Source organism: Callithrix jacchus, chromosome 17, assembly GCF_049354715.1.
Source record: "Callithrix jacchus isolate 240 chromosome 17, calJac240_pri, whole genome shotgun sequence".
NCBI lineage: Eukaryota > Metazoa > Chordata > Mammalia > Primates > Cebidae > Callithrix > Callithrix jacchus.
This window is the reverse complement of record NC_133518.1, coordinates 68139072-68156118: the sequence shown is the minus strand read 5'-3', so window position 1 is coordinate 68156118 and position 17047 is coordinate 68139072. Positions and strand designations below refer to the sequence as shown.

The following is a 17047-nucleotide window of genomic DNA, read 5'->3' as shown; positions in this document are numbered from 1 at the left end:
CACCATCATGCTTTCTTGCCTACTCTTTCAGAAACATTTCAGAAACTCTCTTTCAGAAACATTTCATACAGACAAAAGTTAATACACACATATATCTTATAGTACTTTGTGGTTTAATCGCAATCGTTTTACATTCTATCTCATATTAGAATTCTATATATGTCCATTGTTCCTCATATGATGTGAACACTTTCGTTTTCAAATTTTAAACTGTAGTATGGACAGACACTTGAAAAAAAATTGTTAAGTTTGTTGAACTCAAGTGAATCAGCATTAAGCAACATTGAACAATATTAACTGGATTGGAGTAAGTTGCAGCTATATCGTTTTTTTTTTTTTTTTTTTGAGACGGAGTTTCGCTCTTGTTACCCAGGCTGGAGTGCAATGGCACGATCTCGGCTCACCGCAACCTCCGCCTCCTGGGATCAGGCAATTCTCCTGCCTCAGCCTCCCGAGTAGCTGGGATTACAGGCACGCGCCACCATGCCCAGCTAATTTTTTGTATTTTTAGTAGAGACGGGGTTTCACCATGTTGACCTGGATGGTCTCAATCTCTTGACCTTGTGATCCACCTGCCTCGGCCTCCCAAAGTGCTGGGATTACAGGCTTGAGCCACCACCCCCAGCCCAGTTGCAGCTATATCCTTGGATATCCTGTGTTCTATGTAAAATGGGACCAGGCTCTCCTCTAAGTAATACTTATTTTTCTGTTAGGTTACTTATCTCTAAGTCAGATTTAGTGGCTAAATCGAATACAGCAATGTGAATGAGGAATAATATACTTTATTATGGACAATGATGTTAGGCTCCTTGGTATGCTGAGTAGTTAGTTTAAATCAGCTTCCACACCTCTAAGAGGGATGTCTCAATGTTAACTCAAGAAATAGTATGTTGAGAAAATATTTGTGTGACATCTCATATGCACAGAAACGGTAGTTCTACTGGTGTCCTAGTTAGGAGAATGTTACCACAAAACATAATGAAACCAAAGATGACAAAAACAATTTTAAAATATTTTCTATAAAGAAGTATCAAATAAATAAAATTACTTAGCTACAATCCTCCTATTTCTTTAATTTCTGAATGTAAAATTTCTATCTTCTTGTTGCCAACAACGCAATGGATAGTCCAAGGCTTCCAAAATTTTATTCTTATCTTAGGACAGAGAAACTCATGTGCAGTTTAGCTGCTTTGGGTGAAACTAGGTGTAGTATTTTAGGAGAATTTGGTTAGGATGTTACATGGGGACAGACAGGCGGCGGGGTGGAGGGGGATGGTTTCCCTAATGTCTACTTGCTAGAGCCAAGCAGATGTCATCGGTCATAGTTCTGATTTAGCATTCACAATACTGGGTTAAACAGTCTATGAAAATGAATTAGACATGGTGCCTATCTTCACTGAGTTACATTTTGGCAGGGAGCTGTAACAGATATGAGTGTCAGTAACTACATAATAAAAAGCCTAATTGTCAAACCTATCATGGAAATGCCAAACACAGTGTAACACTAATGTCAACATTTACACTGATTTTTATTTTGTGCCCCATTTCTTTAATCTTTACAAAGTCTTATGGAAAGGTACTGATATGATTATCTCTACTTCACAGAGGAAGAAACTAAAGTATGGACAATGGCTCCATCATCACATATCTGGGAAATGACAGAGTTTGGATCATTCCTGGGCAGGATGGTTCTGAAGTTTTCACTCTTAACCATCGCTTAAGCTGTTTTTCTTGTGACCAATAGTGTAACTAGCTCTGCCTGGTATGATTTGATGACGTTTTTGAAATGAAAATAGTATTTTTAAAAAGTGCGTGTGTGTGCATGTGTATGTGTGTGTGGTGGTGGGGAGTGAGTTTTACCATATGAGAACTCAAGCAGCGAGGATTCCATGTTCAACGAGACACAGAGGTGTAAAGTAGCATGAGATGTTCTAAGAATCGCAGTCCAGTTCAGTTGCAGTAACCAAATTATGAAGTTCTCTTCGTACTATCTGAGGGAGTTTGCATGGTTTTCTGTAATTAGTAGAGGCCATTTTATACTTTAAACCAGGGAGGTAGGTGATTTCTGTAATTATATTTGCTTAAAAGTCATTCAAAATGAATGTGAAAATTGTTAGTGGAAGGAGGTATATTAAAGGTAGTAAAAAGCTCAGTACAGGTAGGAAATGGTGATTGAATAAATTTAACCAGTGGCAAGGAGAAAGAGCTGGGTTGAAGATATACATCAGATATAGATTGCACAAATCTTAATGACCAGTCTGATTGTGAAGAATGTAAGATAAGAGAGAGTCTAGAGGAGTGGAGATCGTAGCCTAAATGGCTTTAGAGACAATTTAAAACAAAGGAAAACAAAATTTGATATGTGTGTTTGGTTTGAATTTGTGTAGTTTGTATTACGAAGTATTAACGAGGATAATGACCTTGGTTTAGAACAAAGACATCTAGTAGCAATACCTAATAATCTAGAAACACAGGTCATCCATTTCTGAAGCTAGTTACACACTTGAAGTATAGACTTGGGAGTCCTAATTTCCTGAAAGCAAGAGAGGTAGATGAGAACAACTAGAGAGAAGAAAGAAATTGAGAAAAGATCAAACCCTGAGAAAGATTAGTAACAGTGGGTAGGAATATTTGGTGGACAGGAAGTATTGAAGAGAGGGAATGGTGCTACCATTAGCAGGAAGACAAGAAAATAAAGTGAGGAGAGATAATATACCCAATTTCAATGGACTAATAGTTTAAGGATACAATGTTACCTTGTTAATATAAGGTATAGATAAAGACATTTTATATTTCAGGTGATTTATGGTTGACAGATGTACCTACAGTGACCTCAATATGGTCCAGGGGTGGCAACCTGAAATATGAGGTGAAGACGTTGAGGAAAAAAGAAATTTTCACTGTGTTCTAGGTTGACCTCACTGCCTTGAACATTGCACTGCCCAAAGTTCACCTTTGATTTCTCAGATTAGGAGTTGAAACCTCGATTTATTTTCCCTGTAGATTTGTAATCATTGAGGGTATTTGGGAAATTATGCCTTTGGAGAATTTTAGATTGTGTATCGGAGAATGACTGACTAAAGTCAAGCATAAGAAGTTATCATTCCCTAACTTCAATTCTACGTTTACCACTGACTTGGATCTTTTTGTCTTAATGAGTCTTAGTTTGTCTTAGTGAGATTTAGTGAGTCTTAGTGAGACATTAATCAGGCATGTTTGAAATTAAGCATATCATCTATATTAGTCTGTTTTCATACTGCTATAAAGAACTGCCTGCGACTGGGTAATTTATAAAGAAAAGAGGTTTAATTGACTCACAATTCACCACAGCTGGAAGGTGAGGGGGAACCAAGACACCTTCACAAGGCAGCAGGAAGGAGTGAATGCCAAGCCAAGGGCGATGAGCCCCTTATAAATCCATCAGATCTCGTGAGAACTCACTGTCATGAGAACAGCATGGGGAAAACAATCACCCCCATGATTCAATTACCTCCATCTGCTCTCTCTCTGGACACATGGGGATTATGAGGATTACAATTCAAGATGAGATTTCGGTTGGGACACCAAGCCTAGCCATATCATCATCTTTCTTCACTTTATTTCCTTGTCTTTCTGCTGATGGTACACCAGTCCTTCTAGGATTCTATCTTCAGGGTCCCTTTTGTTTCTCTCTTTTGCCATCAGATATAACATCTAGTTAGTCATTAAATGTTGTCAGAGCTCAGCTAAGGGCATCACTTGTTTAGAGAAGTTTTAACCACTCAAGCAAGACTAGACCCTTTATAACACCCTGCATTTCACCAATGGGTGCTAAGTCCTAAAATACTTTTAATGTTGATTTCCTTTAACAACGTAGAAGAGTAAAGACTTGGTGTGTCTTATTCACTAGTATGTCCCCATCCCTTGATGGAGAACCTTGAACACAGATTGTTTGATGGCCACTTGCTTAATGCACGACTGAAAAGTTTCTTAAGGTTGTCTCTCCTTTTGGTTTTTTTCTTCCATTCACACACTGGCCACTGCAGAACAAACCCTCACACTTTTATAACTGGACTATTTAAATATCCCTTTAAAGATGCCTCCTACTAAGAGGATCTTCCTGCTCCAATATATTCTTCATTATTTATATCATACTACTCTGTTGCTAAAAAAACCAATAATTACTCCCCAGCCTTATGAAGTAAAAACCAAGTATTTAAAATTCTAAATCTGGCACCAAGAAAACTTTTAAATTTACTACACTCCTTCACAAGAAACTTCCACCCTAGTAAAACTTGTTGTTAATCCCTACAAACCTCACTTCCATTCATACCTGTCCACTTTCTCAGTAAGCATTTTCCCTATGTCTAGCCTTGATAAACTAAGTCATTCTGCATAATCTATGCCAAATCTCATCATTTCCATATAGATACAGCCTTCCCTTTGTCCTGCCATGACAAAGGCAGCAGGCTCTATTTAGTGTTACAGATTCCCTGCTCCACCTCTGACTACATGGCCTCATTTTCTTATCTGTAAATGGGATATTAACACTCACCCAAAAGGGATTTATTAAGTAAATGAAATAATCCATATAAGGTATTTTGATATGACTTTCTGATTTTGCTTCAGAATCATCCAGCTGTAAAATACATTTTGGGGAAACTAAGCAAAGTTGAAAAATAAGCTGGATAATAGATGAGATTTTGAAATTAGAACCGATTTCATTTTGTGTGATAATGATATTGTCATCATGTTACTAATGTCTTTATTTTTGAAGATGTAAGAAGTTAGAAATGTTACAATGTTTAAATTTCACTTTGACATGGTCCAGCAAAAAGTATCTATAGTTCTAATTAAAAATACTTAACACAATTGTAATTTAATAAATGACTATATGGTTATGTATAAAAGTTAAAGGTTATTTTATTTCTATCTTTAACAATATAAGCTTTATAAATGCAGAAATAAGTTATGTCTTGGTCACTGCTGCATCTCCAATCCTTGACATAGAGCCTTGGGCAACTAGGTACACTTTACATGTAGATACATAGATACATACCATAGATAGGTAGATAGATAGATATATAATACACACTATAGTTAGGTAGATGCATATATATAACACACACATGCATACATATGTATGCATGTAAAATATTATAAAATACTTATTAAATCTAATTAGTGGACATATAGGTATTCTTTGAACTATTGTTTCTGTTTTCCTTTGTGTAAATTTCCAATATAAATTTGTAATTGTAATCACATGTATTCATTTGAATCCATGTACCATTAAATTATAAATATAAGGTACTTTGCACAGAATATGTGTTCAATAAATGTCATTCCTTTTCATTATAACATCTATTTTCATTCACTACCACTTAATATGTAATACCTTATTTTTTACTTTTTGAGTTGTTTATCTCCAGATATACAATATGATTCTAACAGACTTGCTTCTCCATGTCTTTACTTCTTTCTGCATGTTAAGTTTATAGCACCTTGTTGGAAATAAGTAAATGCCTATTGGACATATGAAAAGATGTCCTTAATTTTCAAATCTAGAGGGAAATTTTAATCAACTCAAGGACAAAGGATTATACTCCTACCCTGGTCTGCCATTAATGTTTACTTTTTCATGGAGAAGTAGACTGTGAGCCTCTTGAAGGAAAGGGCCTCATATCATACAACGTTTTCTTAAATCTATAGAAGATAGCATTGTGCTTGGGTTAATTACTGGATGTTTGTTGAATTACTGAATATATGACTGCCTGAATGAATGATACCAGAATAAGAGGTAATTATTTAAATACTTTCAATATCCTACAGATTTTTCTTAGAGTCAAGTGACCAAATAGAAAAAATAGAACATGAAGTTTAATTCATTCTACCCCCTATGTTGATCTTCAGTGAGACCTTTTTCATGATTGATTCATTAATGAGACTGAAAGATAACTGAAAGCCATGGAAAATTCCCAACATAAAAGACGGTAAAAAGAAATAAGCAGCCAACCAAAGAATTATTATTGTCAATTGCAAACAGCCTAAGCAAAGCGATTAGGAAGAAGAAAGTTTCAATGAAAGATATTTAGAAGTTATAGAATTTTAGAGATGAAACACCATGCGGTTTCACACTTATTTTTCAGAGGAGGAAATTTAAGCTATATGACTTGTTCTAAGTAAGTGGATATGAATTTCCAGATGCCTATTAAAATGAAGACGTAATCACCTGAGTTACTAACTTGACTTTCCTCCATTACCATTCCTCTGATCATCAGAAAGAAAGAATAAGTTGACCTGGGTACACACCAAAAAGTGTTTGAAAGCTTATCTCTAGTTATAGTATTCTCTCAGCCTAGCTTTACCTGTTCTCCGAAGAGAGAGAGAGAGAGAGAGAGAGAGAGAGAGAGAGAGAGAGAGAGAGAGAGAGAGAGGAGAGAGAGAGAGAGAGAGAGAGGAAACAGAGTTTAATATGGGCAGAGGCACTGTGAGAATGTGAGATTAGAATAACTTGAAGAAAAAAATTACAATGAAAAATGCTTGGTTTAAAGTTTGCATTTAAGGATGTAAAACAAAAGCAAAACAACTTTGAATATTTCTCTTTGGTATTGATTCAGAGCTCAAAGATTATTCACAATCAAAATAGAGAAAATATGATCTACTTACCCATTCTGTATGGCAGCTGTGGGATCATAGGTCAAAGCCATGCCAGCCTGTATAAAGGATGAAGAGGAAAGAAAACAGATCTTAACATTTTTATTGTGGTGCCCAAAATACTTAGTACACACACAGACTCTTATCATTCCTTTCCATGATTTAAGTTTATTTTCTCCTGTATATATATCTCTACTCTTACTGCCAAGACTAGTGGTTTTACTATCCACAAACCAGAATATACCAGTGAGTTGGGAGTTTATATTATATATCCAGACATACTAAGAAACAAGGCAGCTTGGATGATTTCCATTTTTACTTCTTAAAACATCCACTGTCTAACCTCACATTCTTATCATTTCACACTATTGTCAGGAACACCTATTGTACACCTTATGGCATGATAAAACTTAAGAGTGAATCCTGCAGTTACAATAAAAATAAAAGCCACTTAAAATGCATTTAATCTCGAAGGAGAAAATGTTTAAAAAGTATTTATTTAAAAATAGATCATGTGCTTAAGGGGCTTGTAGGTAGTGATTCCAGAGTGCTTGTCTGATATATTGCTATTTCTTATCTTAATAAGAGTGATAGAAAGGACAGGTCATTTACATATGATGGAAATTCTAGACCACATGGTTAATAAGGAGGTAGTTTTGTTCTGTTTTTAGGAATAAGACCACCTCCGAAAAAGCACACTTCTATAACTGGACGTATCTTCTAAAAAGAATATAAATTTCATGAGTGCTGATTCAGTCTACCTTGTTCCTTCATGTACATCCTCACATTTGATCCTCACAGCAATCCTATGAAGTAGGCAGGAGGAGTCTTTTCTCCATTTTATAGATGAAGACACTGAAGCTTGGAAAGGTCAAGTGACTTGCTCAAAGTCACACATTTGGAGGCAGAACCAGATTTCAACCCAAGTCTTCCGATATGGGCTCCTTTCCATTCATTGGCTATGACACTGGCCCAATTAAAATAGACCTGAGTATCATAGCCAACAACAGGGGACACTTTCTCTGTGGCCATAAGGGCATACCATCCTTTGTTTACCAGGACTGTCAGCATGGTTGATACTTACAAAGCTTACAATGTTGGATGGAATTTAAAACTGCCCAGGTTATCTTTGGGGTGGATTTATTTTTTCTTTTTTCAAATTTAAAACTGAATTAGACCAACGTCGATGTCCTGGCTTTGATTGTGTACTATAACTACTTAAAATAAAACAACTGGGAGAAACTGAATAAAAGATAAACAGGACCTCACTGTACATTTATTTTGTAACTTCCTGTGAGTCTACAAATTCTTCAAAATAAAAAGTTAGAAAAAAAAGTGGAAGAGCTATGAAGACTTTTGTAGAGGATAAGAAACCATAGACATTTTAAAGAAAGCAAAATACCTTTCCTGTTTGAGTTTAATTTTCCATTGTGGTTGAGGATGGTTTTCTTGTTGGGCTCATTGAATTCCTTAAATTTAGCTTATAATTGACATGAAAATTCTCAAGCTTCTAACATGGGGCCTGATATACAGTACAGCCTGCTGCTTTCAAGCTTAGATTACAGGCATTATTTCCATAAATAACAAATTTTAAATTATTATGAAGATTGGTATGAGGAACAATAGTGTAGAGCCATATATGAATGGAACTGGCATAAAGGGAGCACACATAAATTGAAATGGAATTTGCAAACAGAATTGAAATGACGGAAGTTAACAGAGGTGCACTGAGAACACACGTTTAATGATAACTGCACGACCTCTTTAAATTTAAGGATCTCATTCACGTTAAAGAAACATGCAACTGGTAATATGACAAAGCTAGGGGACTGAGAAATGAGAAGAGAATATAACAGCAGAAATGGAAAAAAAGGTTGTAGTTTTTTACCATGGGAGAGGCAAAAAGATAGTGGTGTCAAAATGAACAGAGATTCTAAGTTTAAATTCTTCCCAGGGATGAAGCCTCTGCCACATGACTAGCTAGAAGTTGGCTGTAGACGGAGCACAGAATGGAGCTGTCCAGGGCTTAGTTGAGACTTCCTGGTCTCAGGTACTGGGAAGGGCATTGTAAAACGTGGTCCATTTGGAATTAGATTTCCCTCTTAGGAACACTAAGCTTCTCTCTCCTAATTTATCCAAGATGAGGCACTACAGGCAGAATAAAACAGGCGGGCTTTACATTTAATGGAGATATTATTAGTGCATGAGAGCTTTAGGATAATAGTTACATCTTCAGTCTACTAATTATCTCAAATTGTATAAGTCCTGGGGACTTACAGGAAGCCTTCCCTAGTCAACCCCACATTTACTTGTTTTTCCTTGTACTTATTTTCCTGCAGCACTCAGAGAGACCAATGCTATCTAGTCTCTCTTGAACTATAAAATGTCTTGAACATTCTCTTTTTATCATGCTTGTTTGTTCTGGTCACTTAAGATAAAAATATTTTCTTACATTTTACTTGAATTTCTCATGGATTCTAGCTAACCAATCAATTCTAGCTAAGAATAGAGTAATTGTCAATACAATCTCTTTGTTCTACACACATTTGTTAAGCAAAAAATCTAAGTTGACCTCTTTCTTCATCTTAAACCCCCATCCTGTCATTCTGAAGATGAAAAGGAATTGACATCAGGAGGATACAGTGGAAATCATATGTTTTGATATCAGACAGACCTAGTTCAAGTTCTAGCTGTTACTTCGTAGCAGTGTGACTTTGGGCAAATTATTTAACCTATTTGAGCCTCAGTTTCTTCAACTGCTAAATGGTTTAATAATACCTACCTCATGAGATTGTTGTGAAATTTAAAAGAGATTACGTTTGTAAAGCGCCCAGCACAGTGCCTGGAGACAAGACACATACATAAATATTATAATACAAAGCAATATGTGTAAAGTGCCATATGAGTGGATGGATAGGGTGCAGATGAGAGAGGCTGGGGGTGATCAGATAAGGCATATAGGGAGGTACATCTGAGCAGAGCTCTGAAGGATGAGTAGGATTTCCACAGATGGAGACGAGAGGTCAAGGTCAGCTCAGGCAAAAGGAATAGCATGGAAAAAAAAGTGTGTAAATAAAAATGGAGAGGCGAGTGAGCTATTTTCAGTAGAACGGGTGGAAGGGAGAATGGGAAATAAGACTCAAAAGATAAGGAAGGAGGATCTTGATTGCCCAGCTCCTCTTGGGGAGCTACTGAGTATTTTTGAGCAGGGACATTATACACTCAAAGAGTAATCAGGCAACAGGAGTTAGCATGAGCTCCCTGGAAAACAGAGGTAAATCCAGGAGAATGAGTAACTAGAGTAGTACCTTGGGAGAGGGAGGTGGAGAGAATCTAAGGTGAGGTTGTCATTGTAAAAGGGTAGGGAATGAATACAAGATTCACCTACTTCACGATTTTGCCTAGGGACAGTCCTGCCTCTGAGTACCTTTGGCAAGAGGAGACAACAAGAGATAGTGTCAGGTCATAGGCTTTGGAACACTGTGGGTAACAACACGGCATGGGTTAAACAAAGGGTTGTTTGAACTTAACCCAATGGCTGAATATAATAGCACAATAACTAACACTTGGATCCACCTGGTTTCCACTTCATGTGTAACAGATTTTTGAGTCATATTTCTATTATGGTCTTAATAGAAATTTTGCATTCAATTTCCTTTGTCTCTTTCCACAAAGGAAAAGAGGAAATCAATTTTTCTGATCTGTCGAGCTGCCTTTATACTAAGCTAGAACCATGAAATCATCATTACATAATCACCAAATATTATGGCATGTTTACAAACTCAAGAGTCACACAAAAAGTAAAATACCTTGGAACAAAATGAATATGTCACACTACATATGTAGAAAAGTGATGTTTAATCATGTTGCTTACTTTCAAAAAGGAGTTATTAGATTCAGAAATATTTTCCGTTTTTCAGGTTCCCATTATTTGTATATTGGAGACATTTGTATTTTATTTAAAATAAAATGGGGCATTTTTGTTATTTTTCAATAACAGTTGAGTTTTGATTTGGTATTTCAGGTACATAGGACATTTCTAGGTCTTCGAGACAGATTTTTACTATAAGAGCTAAATATTTTAGAAGAAAATATTTTAAATGGTATATTGGAATAATTGGGATTTTTAACAAATGCATCTTTATTTTTAATAAATTCATTGACACAAATCAGTTGACTTAGGAGATAGATATTTGACATTCATGACTATAAATGATTAGGTTTTTTTCAAGACATAATAATTACGGAAATAATTCTTAAAGGGTAGACATTAGGGACTAGGCACTGCTACTTTAGAAAGATTCCGTAGACTGCTTGGTCTTACCTGAGGAGCGGAGAATCATTGGCTATAACAAAGCCAATATGAAGATGGGCTGACTGAAATTTTTTTTTTTTTTACTATTTTTGAAAGTATTTTTAGACTATACGATAAATGGGGGTCAAAAACTTGGGAGCAAAATTTATAGAAACTGATACAGACCGCCGGGCACGGTGGCGTATGCCTGTAATCCCAGCACTTTGGGAAGTCAAGGTGGGCGGATCATGAGGTCAGGAGTTCGAGAACAGCCTGTCCAACATAGTGAAACCCTGTCTCTGTTAAAAATGCAAAAGTTAGCCAGGCACGGTGGCACGTGGCTGTAGTCCCAGCTACTTCAGAGGCTGAGGCAGGAGAATCACTTAAACCCAGGAGGCAGCGGTTGTGGTGAGCTGAGATTGCACCACTGCCACTCCAGCCTGGTGACAGAGCGAGACTCCATCTAAAAAAAGAAAAAGAAAAAAATAGATATTGTTACAGACTGAAATTCATGGACATATGAAACATTGATATTTTAGCCTAATGTTTCTCCTTTTCTAAGGTCTGCTCTGATACATAATTGGGTAAATTACAAACAAAGAATTATAAAGATTTCTAGTCTTCTACAATCAGAATTAAAACAACACTTTAATAAATGTGTAGAAAATGTTGAATATTGTATTAAATATTGTATACTGAATTAGCACAAGTTGAGTTCAAGAAGCTAATAAAGATAAATACAATACCGTTTTCTGGATGTTATATTTAAAGTGTTCATTTCATGTAGCCAATTTTAACAATATTTACAACTGTTCACTGGTTGTAAATAAAAATTTAATAAAAAATAAGTTGACTAAAAATGACGTGTAAGAAGGGACTTAAAATGATGATGAGTCATAAATATCTAGGTATTGCTATTGAAGTAAAATTTCACTTAACTTTGCTCATATTTATTTGCTAGTATTTCTACTTAGAAACCTTTAGTGAGCAAGTTATGATACAAAATGATATCTACAATATGTGTTGAAAACAAATATTTTAAAAGTCTCTGACTAGAAATAAAACTAAAAATGAATTTCTATAAAATGTTAAAATATTGGGATAGTATAACTAAAATATATGTGACTTTTTTTGCCTTTCATGCATTGTTTTGACTTATTTTTATTTTTACTTTAAATGTTTTAGAGACAGGGTCTCACTCTGTTGCCCAGGCTGGAGTACCGTGTAGCTCACTGCAACTTCAAACTCATGGGCTCTAGCAATCATCCCGCCTCAGTCTCCTAAGTTGCTGGAACTACAGGTATGCACCATTAAGCCGAGCTAATTTTATTTTTAAATGTTTTTATAGAGATGGGGTTTTACCGTGTTACTCAAGTTGTTTTCAAACTCCTGGCCTCAAGTGATCCTCCTGCTTTTGCCTCCCAAAGCACTGGAATTACAAGCATGACTTTTGAGTTTTAAACGTTGTACGTAAAAATATTTTCATAATGTAGGGTGAGGGGATCCTTTAATTTATAAAGCATATTATGTCTTCTATGACTTGTCTTAAATTATTAATTTAAGAGGGAAAAAGGGCATATCATTTGTGAAAGTAATATAGGTCAGAGGACTGATTCAGAAGTAAGTTTGAAAATGTCAGGGTGCATTTAGCTTTGCTGGGTCAGTAGAATACAGAAGTAGGACAGAATGGGATGGCTACAACCAGAAGGGTCAAAGTGAGGACGGGCAGGAGGTCAATAATAAAGAAAGAAAAGTCAGGGGAAATGATAATAGCATTTCTAGAGTGGAAAGCAGTAACAATTCAGAAATTCAAATGGCTACACACTGGCTTAGAAATTGAGGATCTCATATGTGATACGAATGTGTATATATCTAAGATATTCAGAGAAACCAATAAAAGTCATCACTGATCAGAAACCTACTAGATCAGGGGTCTCCAACCCCAGGGCCATGGACCAGTACCCAGCCATGGCCTGTTACCAACTGGGCAGCACAGCAAGAGGTAAGCAGTGGGCAAGGGAGCATTACTGGCTGAGATTCTGCTTCCTGTCCTATTAGAGGGGCACTGGATTCTCATAGGAGTGGGAACCCTATTGTGAACTGCACATTCCAGGGATCTAGGATCTAGATTGCGCACTCCTTTTGAGAATCTAATCGATGCCTGATGATCTGAGATGGAACAGTTTCATCCTGTAACCATCCCCCTCCCCAACATGCCTGTCAATGGAAAAATTGTCTTCTACAAAACTGGTCCCTGATGTCAAATATGATGAGGACCACTGTACTAGATGGCCAACATTAAGCCGATATTCTGACTAGAGAATGAGTTTTTAACTTTCTTCCTGTTAAGGGAGAAACTAATCTTGGAAAAACATATGCCCAGAGCAAAACTGAGGGCAATTATTAGTTCTCTTGCTGAAAGGGTTATGAGTGAATCAACTTCTGGCCTTTAGAAGAGTCAAGTGGTAGAATTTTACTGGGGAACAACTCTGGCACTCTCAGGGGACAATGGTTTATTTGTTCCAAGAGAAGCAGTCAACCATGTACAGTAGTTATCTTCTCTCGCCTGCCAAAGGGATGCTCCTTGGGCTACTGTGAAAATATCCACTCTCTCTTGAAGAGAAGATGAAACACAAATAAGATCAAAAATACAGAAATTCCCAAGGTCTATGCAGTCTGAGATAAGACAGTAAAATCTGGGCTAATGCTTATATAAAAGACTCCAACCACTCTGTGAAATGTCTCACACTAAACTCTTTAATTTTCATAATCTCTGAATCCAAGGAATACTTTGATTCCAAATAATAATTCCATTCATTTGCATCATTTGACCAGTTTATTTTTATTCCTTGCCTTCTGTGATCTTCTCCCCTTATTATTATTATGTTTTTGACCTCTCAGAAAGCAATTTCTTCTTTAGTGTTACTTGACCCAGCTGCCTAGGAGATGCCAGTGCTCAGAGCTAAGGTTTTTCTCTTTCCTTTACTGCAATACAGTGGTGACATTCACGTTCTTATTCAAACTATTATTTATTTCCTGGTGATTCCCAAATGTTTGTCTCAAACTCAGGTTTCTATCCTGAATTCCAGACACATATCGTCAAGTTTAGTAAGTTCAATGCGTGATCACTGCCTTCTTACAAGTCATCGTTTTTTGTTCAGGTGTTTGTGAATATATTTTGGTATAATATCTTCTTATATATTTGCTCAAAACCTCTTTCCAATCCATCAGTCATACCATCGTGTTATGAGGATTGCTCTTGTGAGAGGCAAATCTGACCACTCTGTGGTCCTCCTTTCAGCAGCATCCTGCTACCTTGAGATAAAATCTGGCCCACAGAAATCTCATGATTCCTGCCTTTGTACCTGTCAGTCCCCACATCTTTTTTTGTTCATCTCTATCTAGACTTCACCCTTTACCAAAGTCAGACGTACACTCGCCTTGCCCTGGAGCATTACCCCTGGGCCTTTGAGGTTATTGGCTGGAAAACTCTTCATCACTGCCTGTGGGAATATTTATATTCTGTTCTTTCAGCCTCAGACAAGATGTCATAGGCTCTCAAAGCCAGCTCTTTCTCCAGGTGGCATTAACCATTGCCTTTGTCCTGCTCCCATAACCCAGGATGGGAGCTAATATGACCATGCTTTGCCATTTGTGTCTCTCAACTAGATTCTTGGTTGTGCTCATCTTGATATCTCCTCCTTCTAGCCCAGGGTTTGGAATATTGCAGAGATTCAATAAATGTTTGTTAAATAAATTAATACATGAATAAATCACTTAAAGAAATGTTTAGGCTGGGCGTGGTGGTTCACGCGTGTAATCCCAGCACTTTAGGAGGCCGAGGTGGGTGGATCACCTGAGGTCAGGAGTTTGAGACCAGCCTGGCCAACATGGTGAAACCCCCTCTCTACTAAAAATAGAAAATTGGCCAGGTATGGTGGTGCATGCCTGTAATCCCAGCTACTTGAAAGGCTGAGACAGGAGAATCGCTTGAACCCCGAAGACGGAGGTTGCGGTAGGCCAAGATAGCACCACTGCACGCCTGGGCAACAAGAGCAAAACTCTATCTCAAAAAAAAAAAAAAAAAGAAAGAAATGTTGGAATTTGAACTTTAATTTTTATTTGAATATATTTTTCACTTTTTTTTTTTCATTTTGTTAGTAAAATTTACTTTGGAAATGCTTCCGTTGGACTCAGCTGAACTTCTTTTTTTTTTTCTTTTTTGAGACGGAGTTTCGCTCTTGTTACCCAGGCTGGAGTGCAGTGGCAAAATCTCAGCTCGCCGCAACCTCCGCCTCCTGGGTTCAGGCAATTCTCCTGCCTCAGCCTCCTGAGTAGTTGGGATTATAGGCACACACCGCCATGCCCAGCTAATTTTTTGTATTTTTAGTAGAGGTGAGGGTTCACTATGTTGACCAGGATGGTCTCGATCTCTTGACCTTGTGATACGTCCGCCTCGGCCTCCCAAAGTGCTGGGGTTACAGGCTTGAGCCACAGCGCCGGCATGAACTTCTAAAGATAAATATTTGAGCTTTTGATTGGTCAAAGAAATAGCGGAAAGCAAGTTGATTACTCCAATTGCTAAGAAACCTTCCTGATGATGTGGGGAAGCCAGTGTGCTTGAACCAAATTACAGGCCGGGACCTAGGAGGAATTAGAGAAAGCTGAAAACCTAGAGTCCCTTCTTCACAAAATTACTGGCCTAGAATTAGAATAAGGGAAAAACAATTAAAAGTCATTTTGACAGCTTCAAGAAGTTTTTCAAAAATCAGGCAAATAACATGCAGGGGATGTATCACTTTAAATGTAGCAAAATGGTCAGAGAACAGAAAATTAACTTCATTATGTTTCAGAAAAGAACATCAAAGGGAGTCTTAATATTGTTTACATGCACTATCTCATCACAATCTTTCTTCTTTTTGGCTTTTGCTAACATGGTGCTCTGGCCGGGTGCGGTGGCTCAAGCCTGTAATCCCAGCACTTTGGGAGGCCGAGGTGGGTGGATCACAAGGTGAGGAGATCGAGACCATCCTGGTCAACATGGTGAAACCCCATCTCTACTAAAAATACAAAAAATTAGCTGGGCATGGTGGTGTGTGCCTATAATCCCATCTACTCAGGAGGCTGAGTTCTCAGGAGAATTACCTGAACCCAGGAGGTGGAGGTTGCGGTGAGCTGAGATTTTGCCACTCCACTGCAGCCTGGGTAACAAGAGCAAAACGCTGTCTCAAAAACAAAAACAAAAAACAAAACAAAACATGGTACTCTCAGACAGAATATTTCCCTATGTGGCAATAGAGAAGGATAAGATAAAAAGATGCCAACAGAACTAAGACTGGGAGTCTGAGAAAAAGCCTATGGCACAGAAAATGCTTGGCTAAAAGAGAAGCAGAAGTGTAATATAATATCACTAGCTAACGGTCTCAAAATCTTGGGAAAAAAGTTTTAGTCTGAGTTTGTCACTCAAACCAAAGTTAAATTAATCCTTAATTGATACCATAAAAAAGACAAGACAGTGTTATCATATTTTATGTAGGTTCATCTGTTTTAATTTCGATTTAAATGGCTGAATTTCATAGATTCCAAGACACTGTTTTTTTTTAACATTTTAATATCTGTGAAATTGGTATTTACATGATAATTAATGGCATTTTATAGTATGTCAAGTTCCTTTACTTTTATTACTGGTATTTAAGGTAATGTTTCACCTTTAATCAATGATGTCTTATAGTCAATGATACAGTACCTGTACTGTTAAATCCCACCGTAAGATGGTTCAGTAGGATGAAAAATAGACAATGCTGATATTGCTGCTAAGATGAGCCTGTGCAGCTACATGGAGGAAAGTTCCAGGAATTTGGCTAATTGACCCATATCTTTTTAGGTTGATGTTACCTGGAGGCTATATACTGTTTCTTAAACATTGGATGGGCATAATTTTGAATCTTGTGGCAGGCTGGGACGGCCAGGACACCACCACCAACTTCAGAAATCTCCCAGTTGGTAGGTGCTACATGTAGTTGTCTTGATCCATGGAGACTGGGTCAAGAGACCCAATCAGGCTACATCGATATTTACCATCAACTTTTCCACTTGTAATTGCTTGCTGTAATCTTC

At 37.2% G+C, this 17047-nt stretch overlaps 1 protein-coding gene across 39 annotated transcripts in view; it reads right to left on the bottom strand.

The window, feature by feature from the left end:
- RBMS3 (RNA binding motif single stranded interacting protein 3) overlaps positions 1-17047 on the bottom strand; it is a 1216467-nt gene that overhangs the window by 123931 nt on the left and 1075489 nt on the right. For 26 of the 39 annotated variants that reach the window (XM_078354433.1, XM_078354439.1, XM_078354441.1 and 23 more), the window contains one exon: positions 6649-6695. In XM_078354433.1, coding sequence (XP_078210559.1) covers positions 6649-6695 — 47 coding nt within the window. Of the gene's footprint in view, positions 1-6648; positions 6696-10024; positions 10064-17047 lie in introns of all 39 variants that reach the window. The other 13 variants (XM_078354431.1, XM_078354435.1, XM_078354437.1 and 10 more) reach the window with 1 other exon arrangement.